General features: G+C 40.7%; 1 protein-coding gene and 1 long non-coding RNA gene across 2 annotated transcripts; one reads left to right on the top strand and one right to left on the bottom strand.

Moving 5' to 3' along the window:
• The first annotated feature begins 725 nt into the window (after positions 1-725).
• On the top strand, positions 726-2,041 carry LOC108084934 (uncharacterized). The gene is made up of 2 exons (XR_011445378.1): positions 726-1,439; positions 1,494-2,041. It is a non-coding gene; the product is annotated as an uncharacterized lncRNA (long non-coding RNA).
• A 1,904-nt stretch (positions 2,042-3,945) lies between these two features.
• On the bottom strand, positions 3,946-5,723 carry LOC108084903 (fatty acyl-CoA reductase wat-like). The gene is made up of 5 exons (XM_017181298.1): positions 5,627-5,723; positions 5,442-5,554; positions 4,872-5,382; positions 4,112-4,817; positions 3,946-4,045 (listed from the first exon to the last, which is right to left on the bottom strand). The coding sequence occupies exons 1-5, from the start codon at positions 5,700-5,702 to the stop codon at positions 3,946-3,948; spliced, it is 1,506 nt and encodes a 501-aa protein (XP_017036787.1). The 5' UTR covers positions 5,703-5,723.
• Positions 5,724-16,682: the final 10,959 nt, after the last annotated feature.

The raw sequence follows: 16,682 nt of genomic DNA, 5'->3' as shown, positions 1-16,682 counted from the left end.
GTTGAAACCTTTTTTTTTTTTTTTAATTAAGGTAAAGTTCATTAAACAACGTTTAAATTTCCTAAAATTTTTTAAGGGCATTACAAGTTTCGTGGCATAAGTTGTAATGCTTTCCTGATTTGTTGTTATTTAGTTGTTGCTGCTGATGTTGTTGATGTTGCTGATGATCTGAGGAGTTGCTGGCTTTGGGCATGGGCAGTTTTGCGGTTTTTTTGATCGGCGTTCGAGCTAGCATTCCATTGATTTGTACGTAGGACTTGTTTGGACAGACACAGACAAGAGATAGGGAGCGACAGAGGGAGCGAGAGAGAGGGAGCTGGGAAGTCTTACAATTTTGTAATGATTGAAAGAGATGTATCTCACAGATACACCGAGGCTCGTTCCCTTGTGAAGTGCAATTGAAACACTGTGTGAATATTTTTTTCAGCTCGAAGCTTTTCTTTATCCATGTATGCATACATGTCTCTCTCTTTAGAAGTGTTCAGCTTTGTATATATAGTATATATAATGCCTGGGAGTTTATAACTTTATAAATTGCAGGGGGAGAAAAGTTTTGAATTTTAGAGTTTTATTCATGTAAAAAAGTGACTTTTAAAGAATTTGCTAAGGTGATGTTATTTTTAATTAAATTCCTAATACATTTTTTACTGATCTTGTTAGTATTTTTTCTGCAGTGCACCAATGCTAGTACTATTCCCAACCTCCCCCTAAAAAAGACCCACGATCTTCGTGGCTCATTCAATTCAAATACTCACAGCTCGTGATTTCGTAAGCCCGCTTTGTTGCTTTTTGCCCCGCTGGGAGCTGTGTTGATGTTGCTGCGGGGTCTTAGCTGATGTTGGACTTTAGCTGCAGCGGATTCGAGGCCACCAAGAGACGACTTCGACGACGACGACGACGACTGCAAGTGCGACTTTGGCTGCAGTTAGACGTCAAGACATTTCTGCAGCATTTTTCTCCGTCTCTGCCTCCATCTCCATCTCCACCTCGATCTACGTCTGCGTTTTGTTTCTTTTTGTGTGGCGTGATGACCTTGAGCCGCTCATTTCAGCCAAGTGGCTCTGTGTGTTGGCCAAGTGGCTGTGCCAGCGTGTGTGTGGTTGGTTTGCTGTTACCCAGTTCCAGTTACTTTTGGCAGCACACTCCGCCCAAGCATTTTTATCTTTCTTCTCAGAGAACCTCTAAGAACCTGTTAGCGGAAAAACTAGGTGTTTTCACCACCCTTTGCTATTATAATGGGGTAAATAATTTTTTTTTTTAATATTTCTGAATTTCTTAAATTACACTCTGACCAAAGCAACACCTCATACATTTGTCAATAAATTTCGAAAGTTAAAACAAAAATAAAAACAAAATTTTAGTTTAAAATTTCGAATCCCAACAAGCCCATGGCGGGGATGAGGCACGAAGTACTCCTGGTCCTGGGTTCCCTGGTTATTGTAAGTTCACTTTTTATGTTACATGTCCCTTGATTTATTCTACCATATATCCAGGTAATGGGCATGGGCGCGACAGCTAAACTCTATGGCTCCTTTAATACCACCGAAAAAGCGTCGACGAAATTCACAATAGACAGGTTTAGACTCGATGAAGACGATATCAAAATTTTCGAAGACGGATTGGAGAATATGAACTTTAACGAGGGAGTCGTGGAGGGCGACGGAGGCTGTGCTAAAATTCCCGGGGAACAGACTACAATCGCAGGAGCAGCTCAGCTATGGGCCTCTGCTTGGGTCATCTTCCTTTCGATCTGTCTTAGGGCAAAGCGGCTTCTTTTCTCATTTATTATAAATTGTTGTTTTTGAAATGTACTAAAATTTTCTTTTCAATTGACTAGAAATTTGTTGAGGTTTTACAATATTTGTATGAGTATATCTACATATTCCTAGGGTTCCTATGGCACCTACATATGTGTATAGTATATCTAAGTATAAAGGTGAAATATGTAAATAGTTTTCTGTTAGATTATCGACTAGAAGCTAAAATAATATTACTTGAAAATCTAAGCAAATTAAGAAAAATTGTAAACAATTTAAAGGTGGACACTAACATTGAACTTTATTCACTAAATAAATTCTATTTTTTTTCGTTGTAAACTTTTCTATATTTATTTTATAATGTTTCAGTTTTTATACCCTTGCAGGGTATTATAATTTCAGTCAGAAGTTTGCAAAGCAGTGAAGGAGACCTTTCCGACCCTATAAAGTATATATATTCTTGATCAGCATCAACAGCCGAGTCGATCTAGCCATGTCCGTCTGTCCGTCTGTCCGTCTGTCCGTCTGTCCACCTGTCCGTTTCTACGCAAACTAGTCCCTCAGTTTTAAAGCTTTCTGAATGAAACTTTGTGTATATTCTTCTATATACTCTCACTGCTATATATGTCGTAACGGGCCGGATCGGACGACTATATCATATAGCTGCCATACAAATGTTCGATATATTTTTAGAAAAAAAATTATAACTTAGCTGTTTTTCAACATTTTTGCACCATTTTTTAGATATGACCATTTTATATTATTTCTGAATTTTGGTAAAAGTTTTATGAAAATCAGACGACTATATGGTAAATCTGCCATAGGAACGATCGGAAAATTAATAGACAAAAATTTATAGATTCGTTGTTTTTCAACGTATTTTTATCTACTCTGAGATATAAGCTTATTTTATTATTCTAGAATTTTGGTATCAATTTCATAAAAATCGGACAACTATATCATATAGCTGCCATAGAAACGATCGGTAGATGTAGGGAAAATGTAAAGCTGGAAATGCAAAACTGTAACTGTCAAACTGTAAACATAATAAGTATAGGTAAAATGTAATGAAATAATATCTGCAAGGGTATACAAACTTCGGCGTGCCGAAGTTAGCTTCCTTTCTTGTTTATATGTTAAAATTGTGTTTACAATTTTTGGATAAACTTTTCTAAATTCATTATACAATTTGGACTTCAGTTTTTTAAATCTTTAGTGGATTATTTAGCGGTTCTATCGATTTTCTTTCCATAGTCGGGTCCGAAAATAACCCATATTTTGTGAACTTATTGTGAAACGGAACCCAAGTCTTGCCTTTTAGGGTATATATATCTCTTAAGAAGTTATCCAATATATTTCCAATGGTCAAAGGGAAAAGAAACTCAGCGATCTGTCTTTTTGCTGCCTCAGTTTTTGTGTTTTTTTTTCGCTCTGTGTGTGTATCTGCTGCTGTGCGTTTTCTGCGACAATGATGACCCAATTAACCAGGGGGTTCTTGAGCAGCACAACACATCCATGCAGAGACCTCCAGGGCTGACATGGGGAAGAGCAGGGCATGGGGAAGGGGCAGTGGCACAGGCACGGGCACTCCACCTGGGGGCCGGTTCACATTTACTGAGTTAGCAAGAAATGCCGCGAATGTTGCAACAACAGCAGATATATATAGCAAAGCGAATTTCGCGAATAATTGGAGCAGTTAGCCAATGCTCACGTTCTGGGCAAGGTAACACTTGGCCAAGGTAAAGACCGATCCGTTGATAATGCCATATGTGAGCCAAAAAAAGAAAAAGTGACGAGCCGAGAAGGGAAAGTACAAGAGTACACTCGCCGCGGAATCGATACAGTGCCTCCTTATCGGGAGGAAGGCTGGGAATGAGTCCTGTTGCCGATAAGTCGCCCCTGATAAACGGATCAATAATTCCTGATAAGCGTCCTGCGGAGGCAAACCAGACCCCAGGGCTTATCTTTGCCAGGTCCCCGAACAGGCAGGAACTGTTATCTGCACTGGAAGAAAGCAGGGAGAATCAGAGTAATAGAGTTTTCCTGAGGTAAAGTCAATTATAAGTGAAAAACTATCTTATATTAAAGATTATTTAATTTAAAAAAATATTTGCTATTTTCAAGGGATTTTCCTTAAGTTATGTTATAAAAAAATGCATATAATTGTTTCAAAAAAATATATTAAAATCTAAAAGTAGCTTTCAATAACCATTTCTGCCAGCTGCCACAGGACATAGCCTATTGCTGAGACCAGCAAGGCACAGCAAACATAGTGTTGAATCTTCAGCCTGTAAAGAAAAGGAACTCTTTAATCCCTAAGGAAAATTTTCCAAATTAATTCGCCAATTACCCACCGCTTTTTGAGCCTTAAACCCTTGCCATAAGACTCAGCTGTAGGCAGATCCTTGGCTACGTATAGACGCATTCCTTCTATGACGCACCGGAAGTAGTCCTGCCAGTCTAGCTCACCCATGTCAAAATCGTACAGTTGGCGATCCTGCTCACACATGGCATCAATTAAATCCCGAGTGTTGTCCATGCGAAAGTTCCAGGAATAATTACAAAATGGAGCCAGTTCGGAAATGTTCTTATGGATCCTTTCGTATAGATTCAGCAGGACAGACTCACGCCACTGCAGGCGCAGCAAGGTATCCAGGCAGTAGCCCGGCAGAATGTGTAGGAAAAAGGTGGCCAGTTGGTAGAAAAATCCAGAAGAGAAGCACAGAAGGAAGGGATACCACATCATTTTTGTGGGGGGAATACGATCGCGTTGGGAAAGAGAGCAATCCATCAAGGTCCCAAAACTCAAAGGGTTTTCCTGGCTGGGAGCCAGGGTGTAAATGGTAGGGGATTTTCCTTGTTCTCGTAGGTTTTTAGCAGTTTTCCAGGCACAACCCAGGACCATGCTGGCGCTGAAATCCGCTGGCACTGCAGCAAAGTGGGCACGGCGATCCGCCTGCGTTACGCGCATCACTCCTCCCAGAATGGGCACCAGGAGGCCCAAGAGCCCGGAGACATGGCCTGTCCAGCCTATCAAAGGCTCTTTGTAGGTGGACATTACTGGGAAGAAGGATAGCTTTAGTTATATACAATCCCTTTTTATCAAAGACTTACTAAACCCTGATCGAAGGACACACAACGGCAAGCCATCTGCCTCTCTCTGGATCACATCCTCTGCCAAAGCCTTTGTGTAGAGGCAGGTGTTGGAAAAGGATCCCACCAGGACTGTGGTTAGCTTGTCCAGCAGCTCATCGCCAAGCAGGTCAGCCACAGCCAGAATCCGGTCCGAACTGCAGCTCAAGTGTTCGGGATAAAACCTCTCCTCGACAGGACACTTTAGTAACTGGGAGTAGGCACTGGACACGTGGACAAAGGACACGAGATGGATCATTTGCTTGGCCAACTCTAGCATCCTCCGGGTGGCACGCACATTGGTGGCTAGAGCCATGTGAAGGGCTTCATCGGGTCGAATAACAGCAGCACTATGGATAACCACCTGCACTTGGGAGATCAGAAGCCTTTGGTCTGATTTACTGATGACCAGATCCTGCTGTAAGCAATCCCCAGCGATGGGAGTAACTTTTTCCAGAGCCTCTGGTTTCATTCTCAGCAGCTCCGCGAAAACCTTTTGTAATTTTGGAGAAGGACTGTTAACCAGCTTTTAGATCTTTGGTGTTCACTCACAGGATCCTTCCGCCAGCTTAAAAGGCGTTCTGTTATGGAGAGACCCCGCTTGGCTCTGAACAGTGCGTAGATCCTCTCAAGCTCCGTTGTTCGCAGGAGTTTTTCAATAATAACTTCGATGAGTGGTTAAAAAAATGAGCTAAGGTAATAAAATAATAAAAGAATAATAATAATTATCCAATTACCTCTTCCCAAAAAACCTGTGCCTCCTGTTAGGAAAATTGTTTTCTTTTTAAAGAATTCCTGGATTTCAGAGGGCATCTTGTAAAGAAAAGAGACTGTTTGCACGGAAAAGACTTTCCAAACTGTGGTCGCTTTTCTTTTCACTTGGCGAGTGAAACCTTACAAGTTTTTCGCGGTTTAGAGATGGGATTTTATAAAAACTTATTTGGCGGAAATTTAAATTTATATTTTAGAAATTAAAAAAGGTATTTAAAATGTTGTTATCTTAAAAATTAAGTTCATATAGCTTTTGATTTGTAAAATAATTCATGAAGTAGAATATAAATATATTAAGGCTATATGTTAGTTATCATAGTCATAGTAAGATAAATTACAAAGTATACAAATTCTTATCAATTGTTAAAAATAATAATTATAATATAATAAATAAATTAAAGAAAAAGATTTATAGATCCTATCTTAAGGAACTTTTCTAATCTTGTAGTATTGTTTAAAATAAAACCCTTTTAAAGACTGTTTTAGGCACCAAATATCAAGCATGTAACTTTAACTATTGTAATCTTAGTATATCTTAAGTTTATTAACAGATTCCCAATTTTTCTCGCAGTGTACTCTCAAAGGCAATTATATTTGCTGTATTCACACATCCTGGCACATCTAGGGAAATTACTGATATGAGGGAACCATAAAAAAAAAACAAATAGATATGGTTGGGGGTTGTCGTTAAATATTTGAATCGATAAACGGAGTGTCCTCAAAAGGAACACTTGCTCCATTATCAGTGGGTTTTCCGGGGGCGTTGACCATCAGGGCCTGCCCTCGTGGACTCTTATCAGTCGGGCTGGGGAGCCAGCGGCACACACAAGTCTGGGACATTGTCCGGCGATGACTTTAAAATCCTCCCGGACGTCTGAGGGGCGGAAGACCCGCAGAGGCTTATCACTAGTAAATAATACAAGGAAATGCCAGCGGGGTAAGCCGAGGAAAGGAATGGAAAGCGGACAGCAGCAGAGTTTTTCCTAAGGCCGCAAGGGAAATGTAGGAGAGAAAAACACAACGTGCGATAGGCTAAGGGGCAAATGAGCAGCGGCAACAGCAGGAAAATGCAGAGGAAAAACAAACCCATGGAATGGGAGTCAATGCCAGGAGTTGAGTGCACTGAAAAAAATGTATGTAAATATGTTAAAAAGGGAGAGGAAGTCTGACAAAAAAAGCACATTCAATATCATATTGAAAATATTCTAGAGATGAGCAAATCAATATTTAAATTACCAAAAAATATAGAGTTTAATTTTAATTAATTAACTCATAGACCAAATAAACTTATTATAAACTTATCTTACGAATTTCCATATTTTTAATCTCCAAGAAAATTCCAACAGTGTAGCCAAGTTCAGTGGGGCTGGCCTGGCTGGCGAGGACCGATGGTGAAGTGGACAAGTGATAAAGCAAGGAGAAGGCAAAAGAGTGCCGCGTAGAATCCATTAGCAGTCGCTCGGAACGGAACGGAGTGGAGAAGGGCAACTCTCGGGGAAATATAGGAAAAATAGGAAAATGGGGAAATGGTTGTCTAGGCAGAGAGGAGAGCAGAGAAGAGGAGACAGCAAAAAGTGCATGTGAATGGAAATGGAAATGGGTGCATGTGGTGGAGCCCAAGTGGCAAAACCAAGTGCATCCCGGACTCCCATTCCCATTACTCCGCCTGCTGCGTCTCCTATTTTCCTCATTATCCGCTCTCTCTCTCTCTCTCTCTCTCTCTCTCTTCGCCTCTCTTTTTGGCATTATCCCGATGTCTCTTTCCACGCGAAGAAAGGGTTCAATGCTCGATTTCTTCTTGGTCCCAGTTGTTGCCATGGGAAAACGGAAAACGGCAACTGGCGGGAAAAACTCTTTAGGCAAATGACCCTCTTCTCGGGCAGGATCAACCCCCTTTTCACTCCGCAATTACGTTCAATTAAAAACTCGTCCAAACTTTCAGTATTTCGGGAATTCTGCGGGTAAAGGATCCCCCTTCCCATTCCCGAATTGATTGCCTTAATTGAGCGGATTCAATTGATGCAGTTCCTCCACCCAAAAGTAGTCGTAATCACTAGACAACACGCGCCTGTCTTCGGTCGACTTACCGAAATTATGCAGGGTCGCGGATGCTACCGTTTTGGGTGAAGGGAGTCCTCGATGAGGGCAAGATCGATATGCCTGGGAAAGGAATTGGTTTCGAAAAGGCCTCAATAAGAGTCCTTGATATGCGAAATATTATTTAAAGGTGAATTTTATTACGAGCTCTTAGGATTTTATTTTGTGAGAAAATTCTCTGAAAAGTTTAAAAAATAATTATTATTGTTATATATATTATGTTTAGTGTTTAACATATTTTAATTGACTTTTTTCAGATATTTTAATCATATAAAACACGTTATTATTATTTTATTAATTATAATATATTCTTATATTCAATATAGACTGCCTTCAAATATTATTTAATTTCTTATTAGCTGCAAAGAAATTTAAATATTCTCAGTATAAAGTTCAAATTTTTTAAAGCAAACATTTTTCAAAAAACTGATTTTCTGATTTAAAAATACATATAAAATATTACATTATATATTATATTTTTATTATATTAAATTTATATATAATGTATTATAAACTTTTTTTAATATTTAAAAGCAATTAAAACCCAAAATTGAATTCCCTCTCTTTTACAGAAGCATTTCCTATGCCTAAATTCACATTTTACAAAATATATATACAACCAATTCCTGATGAATAAAAGATTAACCCTATGGGTAAATGGTTAATCGCTCCTCAATTTGTTCATCTAATTATAAACAGTCAGTCTAGGCCGCCATCATGTGGAGGTGATCCTACGATCGGAGTTCAGTGATCCCAGGACAAGAGAAAAACCTGAAGGAAAACTCGAAAATAACAAAGAAAACGAAGCAAACAAAGGCAGGGAGATGGGATAAACGAAACCCGAAGATAGGATAGAACACTGAAAAGGAAAGGCGGAGAGTCCCAAAGTCAATGAATAGGAAGTCTATCAGAGGACAATGAGGCTGCATGGGAATTAATGAAGCTGCCCAGCAAGGACACTCGCCGCTCACGTGGGTTGAATTCTGATCCTCGAGATGTGCGTGCTGCGATACGCGTGTGTTCCGAGAATAGCAAACAGGACACGCCCATGAACACCTCCTTTTTTTCTGGGGAATACGATCCTGAAGGAATCTTAATCCTGCCTCTAGGATTTCTGGTGTTGGGTGTTGAGTAATTTGTGCGCTGCTGCTGCGATAAAAATCTGTTAAGCGGTTAACAAACATAAACAAAAGGTCAGCAGGGGTTGAAAATATTAGAAAACGGCACTTAGAAAAATATGGGGTATGTTTTGGAAGTGAAAATAAATATATTTTGCCAAGGTTTTTATATAAAAGATAAATTTAATAAAAGGATTTAATGGTTAATAATTATATACAACTTTTAAGCATGTTAATCAGTATCCCAACTAATTTGGGAATTATAGTTCAAGCTCTAAGTAATTAAAAAAAACCCACAATAATACTTAGCTATATTTAACTAAATTTTCTAAATATATTTTATAAATGATTAAACATGAAATAAATACTTTTTATATTGTATAAAATCAAACAAGTATCTTGTAAATTAAAACAACCAACTTATAATAATTTTTCCCAGTGTTCTCCCTAACTTAAACCTTGGTGCGCGGGGGTGCGATCGGTAGCCGCTCCTTCTGGTCGAATGCAGGCGTTCTATTTTCGTGGCACTTAAGGCTTTATGTGGGTCCTTTCTGCAGGGCTGTGCTTCCCCTAATCACATTTTTGGGGGTAACTTCGGTGGCTATTTCTGTGCTCCTGCATGGCCGTGTCAATCTTCATTGCGTCTGCTCACCACCAGCATATTGCCAGCATCAGTTCCTTATGCCAGGACTCTGAGCGGGATTGAAAGTTCCCACATGGGCAATAAATCAATAAAATCACTTAACTTTTGCCTTGAATAATTTGATTCGAGAAGGGATAAAATTAAAGAAAAATCAAAAGAAAACTCCACAAACAGAACTCGATATTTTCCCTTTTCTATTTTTATGCAAAAATCAATCTTAGGAGCGAATTCCTGTTCCTTTGTCTATCCACAAGTTGCCGACAGATACACAACAAATTGCATTTTTATCTATTTTCTATTTTTACTTGGAAAATGCCAGCCTCGCAGCGCGGAGGATTATAAGGCGCATCATCGACGAAGACAACGAGGAGGCAGGCGGTTTCCTTCCTGCCTCAGCTTCTGCTTCTGACTTTGCCGCTGTAATAATAAAACCGATCCCCAGTCCCGGGTCCCTGTTTTCTCTGCCTGCCTGCCTGCGCCTGTAGGCTGTAGGATGCGACAAGAAAAGCAGGAAAAACTCCTTGGCTCGCGCACACATACCTAGACACAGAGAGTTCCACACAGAGCAGTCGTTGTCCTATCCCAAAGACCGGAGATGGCTCTCCCCAAGTGAGTAAGAGCTGTTAGTGTGGACTTTTTCCCGATAGATTTGTGTATCGGAAGAGTATGGGAAAATAATTGCTCCTAAAGCCCTAGTAAAATAATTCTAATAATTTGCTTTGATCTGTAAAATCATTATTATATAACCTATACTTAAATGTATGATTATTTAACTAATTATATAATGTTAAAGATTTTTAGCAACGAAAAATTCCTGGATACTTATTCATTCATGATAATTTATCTATTTTTCATATATTTTCCTATGTAATAATATTGATTCTCCTATGAAATCTATTAAATATCTTATCTCCCTCTAAGCTACTATTTATCCTTTGTTGGCCTAGCATCTCCGCCGCCTTTTGTTTGTATTTGTGTGTTTGAGAGAAGCTGCTTGGGCTGGGAGCCAGAGGGAGTTCAATGAACTGACGTCACCTCTTGGGGCAGTAGCGCATCGCCTAGTCCTCTGCCTCTGTCGACGCCGACTGCGAGTGAGGAACACAATCCTTTTTCTTTGGACTTTCCACGCTGCACGCTGCTGCACCCTTCACTTGATCTCTGGTGATCTTGCCTGCGATCTCCGCCCAGCTGGATGCTGGCTGCCGACTGCTGGCTGCGGAATGTGGCTCTCTGTGCGCCCAAGGAGACGCCGCACAAGGAGGCAATCCGCGCAAGAGTTCTCAAGGGTTATAGCCTCTCTTCCTTGTCGGATCGGGGGGCCTTGGGATTTCTGTTTGCTGTGTGGGGAAAAATAAACACCGCCGGTCGTCGTCATAATCGGGGGATGTACATACACATATAGCTACACATATGTATATAGTATCCCTTTTTTTTTCATCGGAATGCTCCGCTTGTTTACTCAAATGTATATTTGATCTTCAGCTGGAGTAACTTTTTCTCTTTCTCTCTCTGACTCTGGATCTGGCTGTGCCGCCTCTGTCTCCGTCATCGCATTTCGAAACTGAAGTGCACTTGTGTTTATCAGTAAAGGATTTTTCAAGGAATCGCCCAGAGAATTTCGCTGATCCCATGACATTGCTCGCCTTCTCGGTGGGGATTGCCTTTTCAGAGGCGTACAGTTAGCATCGAGCTCTGGGAAAGGGGTTGGGGATCAATCGGGATTGGGTTGAAGTGAAATTGAAGGATAGGATAAAGGCGTCCGATGAGGGGGAAGATTTTATATATATTTTAAATTCTTTAAACATCAGGGATTTTTATTCTCTTGCTAAATATAAAATTAGAAATTTTTAACGCATTGAGGAATACATTTTTTTATTTGCATCAGTAGCCAGGTCGATCTCATAAAAAGGAATCGGTAAAAGACGTAAACTTCGGTTAAAATACCTAAATAAAAAAAATATCCTTGATGAGTTCTCGTGGTGTATATATACTTCATTCATTTATCAGCCCAACGATCCTTTGTTCCAATCAAATCAATCACAGAGCGCTCTCCGTTCTCTCTCCTCGAAGGAATCCACAGCGAACCCCAAGAGTACAGTCGACACAAAGCGTGGTCGTGACGCTCTCAAGGATCGACAGGCACAAAAAAGTCAAGAAATGGAATGGGGGAAGCAAACAAATCACCAGGAGGGGATTGGAAATGGGAATGGGATCAGGGGACGAGCGTTCGTGTCCTCCATCCTACATGCACGTACGTACGTCCGATTGGCGATTATTCATGACTTTATGGACCTGGGTAGCAGGACATTAAAATTGCTTTTACGCCAACTCATCGGGCCAGAGGATCAAACAGGTTTCGAATGCCACTCACAGAGATTGGAGAGTCGCCTCCTTCCACGGGGCCAAAGTCAACACAGAGCTACAGCAGAGCGTCCTCAGAGCCGCCGCTCCTTGGGATCGGCTGCCGCTTCTGGAATCTGGTGAAACCAGTTTGCTCCGCTGCGGTCGCGCCCGCCTCTACCTGTTGGATTTGTGGCCGGTTGCCTGTTGCCTGTCCTCGTCGCGGATCCCACGAAAAAAGGGATACTGTGTATGCCACACAGGGCTCTCTGTGTGTTTGTATCTGGCGATGAGGCAACGCAATCCTTTCGTCCTCGCCACCATTGCATTGCTGCTTGTTGCACGTTACTTTTCGAATGTTTTGGGATCTGGGACCTCGAATCTCGAACCTCGGATGGGGGTATGTCGTTTTTGGGCTCTTGTTTGCCTTTCCCCTGGCATTTTTGGCTGTGTTTATTTTCGGCTTTTGTGTTGTACAGTTTTCGAAAGTTGGGGTCCCCGTGCCCTGAGGTGCCTTGGAATTGGAGCAAGGAGTGACTGACGGATGGAGGAGGAATTGCCCTTGGTTTTGGACATATTATTTATAGCTTTGAGGAGGGTTTGTCTCAGGGAATTCATTGTCCTTACATAGGGAATATATATATTTTTGTCCAAAAAATATTAAAAATGTATTGTAAAATGTAAAATATATTGTTTAATAATTTCATTTTATATTGTCATAATATTAGACTTAAGAGTTTTATAAGTATTAATTTGAAGATGAAAATGATTACAGAACTAGAACAATATCAGAGGTGTCAGATCTCTATTTGAACCGATTTTTATCGTGTAAACAAATTAAATAATATGAAATATAACAAAATACCAGTATAATGTAGCTCAGAAAAAAATTAGTAATTAAAATAAACCCATTATGTGTATTTAATAAAGATTGATGGAAATTCTCTGGTAACAATCAAGCATTCTGAACCCATTAAAAAAATTCTAAATAAATGATAAATTGCTTTAACGATAGGTTTAATTTATTAAGAATTAATTGATCATCTATTTAATGATTTTATATTATTTTAAATATATAATTGCTATCCTAATTTGTATATATTTATTTTTATAGGATTTTATTTTCATAACTAATTAGTTAATATATTTTTTCTGACTCTCCAAATATACCAATTCCTGGCTTATAAAGGATGTCCCAAAATCCTTAACTCTCATCCATCTAAAGCTCTGCAATTTTATAGGATTTTATTTTCATAACTAATTAGTTAATATATTTTTTCTGACTCTCCAAATATACCAATCCCTGGCTTATAAAGGATGTCCCAAAATCCTTAACTCTCATCCATCTAAAGCTCTGCAATCTGCATGTTATTTTCCCCTTGCCTCTTGCCTTAAAGAAGGAATTTGTCAACGCTCCGTGGAATGACTCTGACTCCGTGCTGTGCATAATAAGTTGGATGTGACTTCTTCACATCATAACGCGCATAAAAAGTTCCTCGTTTCTTTTTATTGGGAAGTAGGTCTGGGTAAGGTCTTGGGTATGGGTACGGGTCTTGGTCGGGAGCTGCCTGGGCCTGGGACTGGAGCTTGGTCCATTCTCGACCTCGGAGAAAGGCACTTGAACTGAACTCTTTTTGCTTTCTTATATATATATATATATAAATACATATATATTCTTCTTGAAGTCTTTTTCTGTGTCTCTATTGTTACGGGAAAATTGTGCGCATGCGCAAATGCGATCAAAAAGACAGCAAAGAGGAGGGAAAAACCTTGGCAACAGGAAAAGCTGAAAAACAGAGCAGAAAGATACAGGAAAATATTGTGTGAAAACTGGGTCCGGATGGGTGGATACTCCACCACTGAGAGTTGAATGCCCAGCTCATTCCCGAGGAGGTGACGGTTGGGTTAATGAAGGGTCTCCGTTTTCCCTGTCTCTCTTTATATATATATCTCTCTCTCTCCCTCATTCTCTAGGCATTCTCTGGCTTCTCTGTAAGCCTGCATTTTCCTGGGCCTTCCTCTGTTTTTGGTAAGTGGGAAGCCTCACCTGTCGGCCAAGTTCTCAGGATCGCCGCCTGGGAAAGCACTTAAATGGTTATTCATGCCCAGCTTAGCCTTTCCGCCAGCCAAGGAAATTGTCTTTGCTCCATTGCGGTTTTCTTCGGGGGCAACTAAGCAGCATCTAGGCATCTCTCAGTTTGGTAGCTGAAGGAAGCCTTGCTGGCGACCACAATCTTGGCCCGTATACGTAATTCGCCCCGACCAAGAAGGAACTCGCATACAAACCACATTGGCAAGAGGCGATCTCTTGGTCTTGGGCGCTGCGATGTCAGGCATCTGCTGCCGTTTTCTTTTGCTGTTTTCAGTTTGCAGTTGCAAATTGCTGAAGGAACGCACGAGTGCCGCAGGAGAGAGTTAGCATTCAAGATCAGCAACTGCAACAATAGCAACTTTTTACAGGCAAAGAAAATAATGACTATATAATAAAATAATTATAAATGGACGGACAAATTTTGCAGTCCAAATATGTTAGCTATTATTTTTTATCAAAACCATTTGTATAATTTCATGAATTAACTAACAATTTCTCTCTGTGCAGCAACATATTGCTCTCTTTTGGTTCATTCAACCCAACAACACAGACACGAGAGCCTTCCGCCACTTTCCAGCTGTGGGGAATAGACATAGATATAGACGCGGAGATGGATGAATGGCTGGGTCTGGGATGGGTGGATCGCTGGTGGATCGGTGGATGGATCTTCTAGCTGCTTGGCTGACTTTGGCAGGCAGAGGCCAGCACACACGCCAGCAGAGAACCAGAGAGGACTTGGTGTTGGACCTGCACTTGGTTATACTGCTGGCGGTGGTGGTGGCCTCCCCCCTGCTTTGGCCTCGAATTGCCAAAGCCGAAAGCATGTTTTACAAATGGATTTCATGTTCGCTTAGGTTATGTTTCTTGGAAAGGATTTCTTGTCATGGCCATGTCTGGTGGTCCGTCGTCTTTGCTAAATTAACTCGGATCAAATGGAGTGAAATGAAATGCGACAAAAAGTCGTAAACATGGGGCATTCAAATGGCCACCGAGAGTCGTTGACATTGAGGCAAGGAAACAACTGAACTTCCCAGAAAACACTCTTCAGTTTCAGGTCCTTGGCCAGACCCACTCCGGTGGCCAGAATCTGTTGCACATCCAGGTCAGAATGCATGTCAAAGTCATTAAAAATCCCGTCGAGTATCTCGGCTCCTGAATCTCTTACTTTCCGGGGAACACAAGGAGCCCCGGTGCGTAATAAAATGCAATCAAAAAGCGAAGAAAACAAACGTTTTTTATGGCTTTCCCACCAAAAGATTCCTCCAGAAAATGTTTTATGTATCAGGAAACTGGGCGAAGGGTTAATGACGCCGCAAACTCAGCGCTCGGCTGGTCAAATATTTCAAAGGAAATATGTTTCCATCAAGCGATCCAGCGATAAGGGAGTAAGTAGAAAGGGGGATATATCTCAACCCCCAAATAAGGAAAAATAAAACAAAAACAGAAAAAAGGGCATTCATTGATGTAGGGAATTGAATTCAATTGAAGATTAAGCACGGAGGTTTCTGAGTTTTTAATTCTTTGAAAGTTAAGAAGGTAAATTATTAAAAAAGTTAATGACATATATATATATGTTCATAAGAAAAAAAAAGGAACATTAAATAGTATTTAATAAGGAAACAATAATTAATTAATTAATTAAATGGTTGTATATTTTTTCAAGGAAACCATACGATTTTAAAGACTTCTCCTTTTCTGCTTTTCTTTAAGTATATTTCCCTCTATATATATTGTCCCTATTAACGCCTTGGGTCACTGAAACACACTGTATGCAAATTACAAAAAAAAAAAAGAAAGGCAATCAAAAATTCAACTCCCGTTCCCAAGGATTGATCGTCGTGGCTGCCGCTCGTCGGATGACATATTATTTAGCAAATTGAAAATATTTCCCCTGCTCGCAATTCGCACGTTACAATTACCGCTCTTTCTCCTGCCAATTCTCGCCCGGATTCTCCCCGATCTCTCTCTCCTTTATCTTTGCACCCTCTAAGCCCCCGAAGCGAACCGAAAAGGGATCGCCTTTATTGTTGCCTTTCAAGTTGAGTTTCTTTCTGGGTTGGGCCCGCAACTGCACACACATTGGAATGCAAATCAAAAGAGGGCAACGAGGGGTGGAGCTGGCCATAAAAGTATCCTCTGACACGATCACACTCACACACAAATGGAGCAGTAATCGTATAAAAAACACCACCACACATGGGTAAAGAGAGAAACGCCAGAGAATAAATAACTTTCAAGTCCCGAGATTCCCCCCTTCGCGAGGCATTTCCTCGCTGGATACACACGGCTGACTCCGCAACTCTGGGACTCCCGACTCCCGACTCCGACGACGACTCTGACAGCGATCCTCGAAGTCGTAGTCTGAGTGCCAGTCGCGATCTCCGTTGCCGTCCCATCCCACATCCCACTGATCGCAGTGACTGCACCCTGTGGCGGAGCAATTGTGCCAAGGCAGCACGTCCTCGCTTGGGTAGAAGATCCCTGCTTTGTGCTCCCGGTTCCCTGTTCCCTAATGCCTACTCCCTGCTCCTTACTCCCTGTATCCTGCTCTGTGTACTCCCTGCTTAATACGCCCTTTATTCAACTGGCTGCAGCCTCCCTCCTCGCCAAGTGCTTGAGATTTCATGTGCATGCCAGGGCATTTTGCACAGAGAAAAATTTAACATTAAAAACGAATACAACTAAAGCTTGTATAAATATTTCGAATTTTTTTTCAATTACAATTATTTATT

This window comes from Drosophila kikkawai, chromosome 3R (assembly GCF_030179895.1).
Source record: "Drosophila kikkawai strain 14028-0561.14 chromosome 3R, DkikHiC1v2, whole genome shotgun sequence".
Taxonomy (NCBI): Eukaryota; Metazoa; Arthropoda; class Insecta; order Diptera; family Drosophilidae; genus Drosophila; species Drosophila kikkawai.
Note: the sequence above shows the minus strand (reverse complement) of the source record. Positions and strands in the feature narration are given on the sequence as shown.

What these genes read in the sequence shown, in the direction of transcription:
- LOC108084903 (XM_017181298.1), bottom strand. Translation starts at nt 5,702, where the DNA reads ATGCCCTCTGAAATCCAGGAATTCTTTAAAAAGAAAACAATTTTCCTA. An exon ending in CACAGGTTTTTTGGGAAGAG is followed by an intron (nt 5,555 to 5,626) that starts GTAATTGGATAA and finishes CACTCATCGAAG; the next exon opens with TTATTATTGAAAAACTCCTG. An exon ending in GGTTTAAGGCTCAAAAAGCG is followed by an intron (nt 4,046 to 4,111) that starts GTGGGTAATTGG and finishes TTTTCTTTACAG; the next exon opens with GCTGAAGATTCAACACTATG.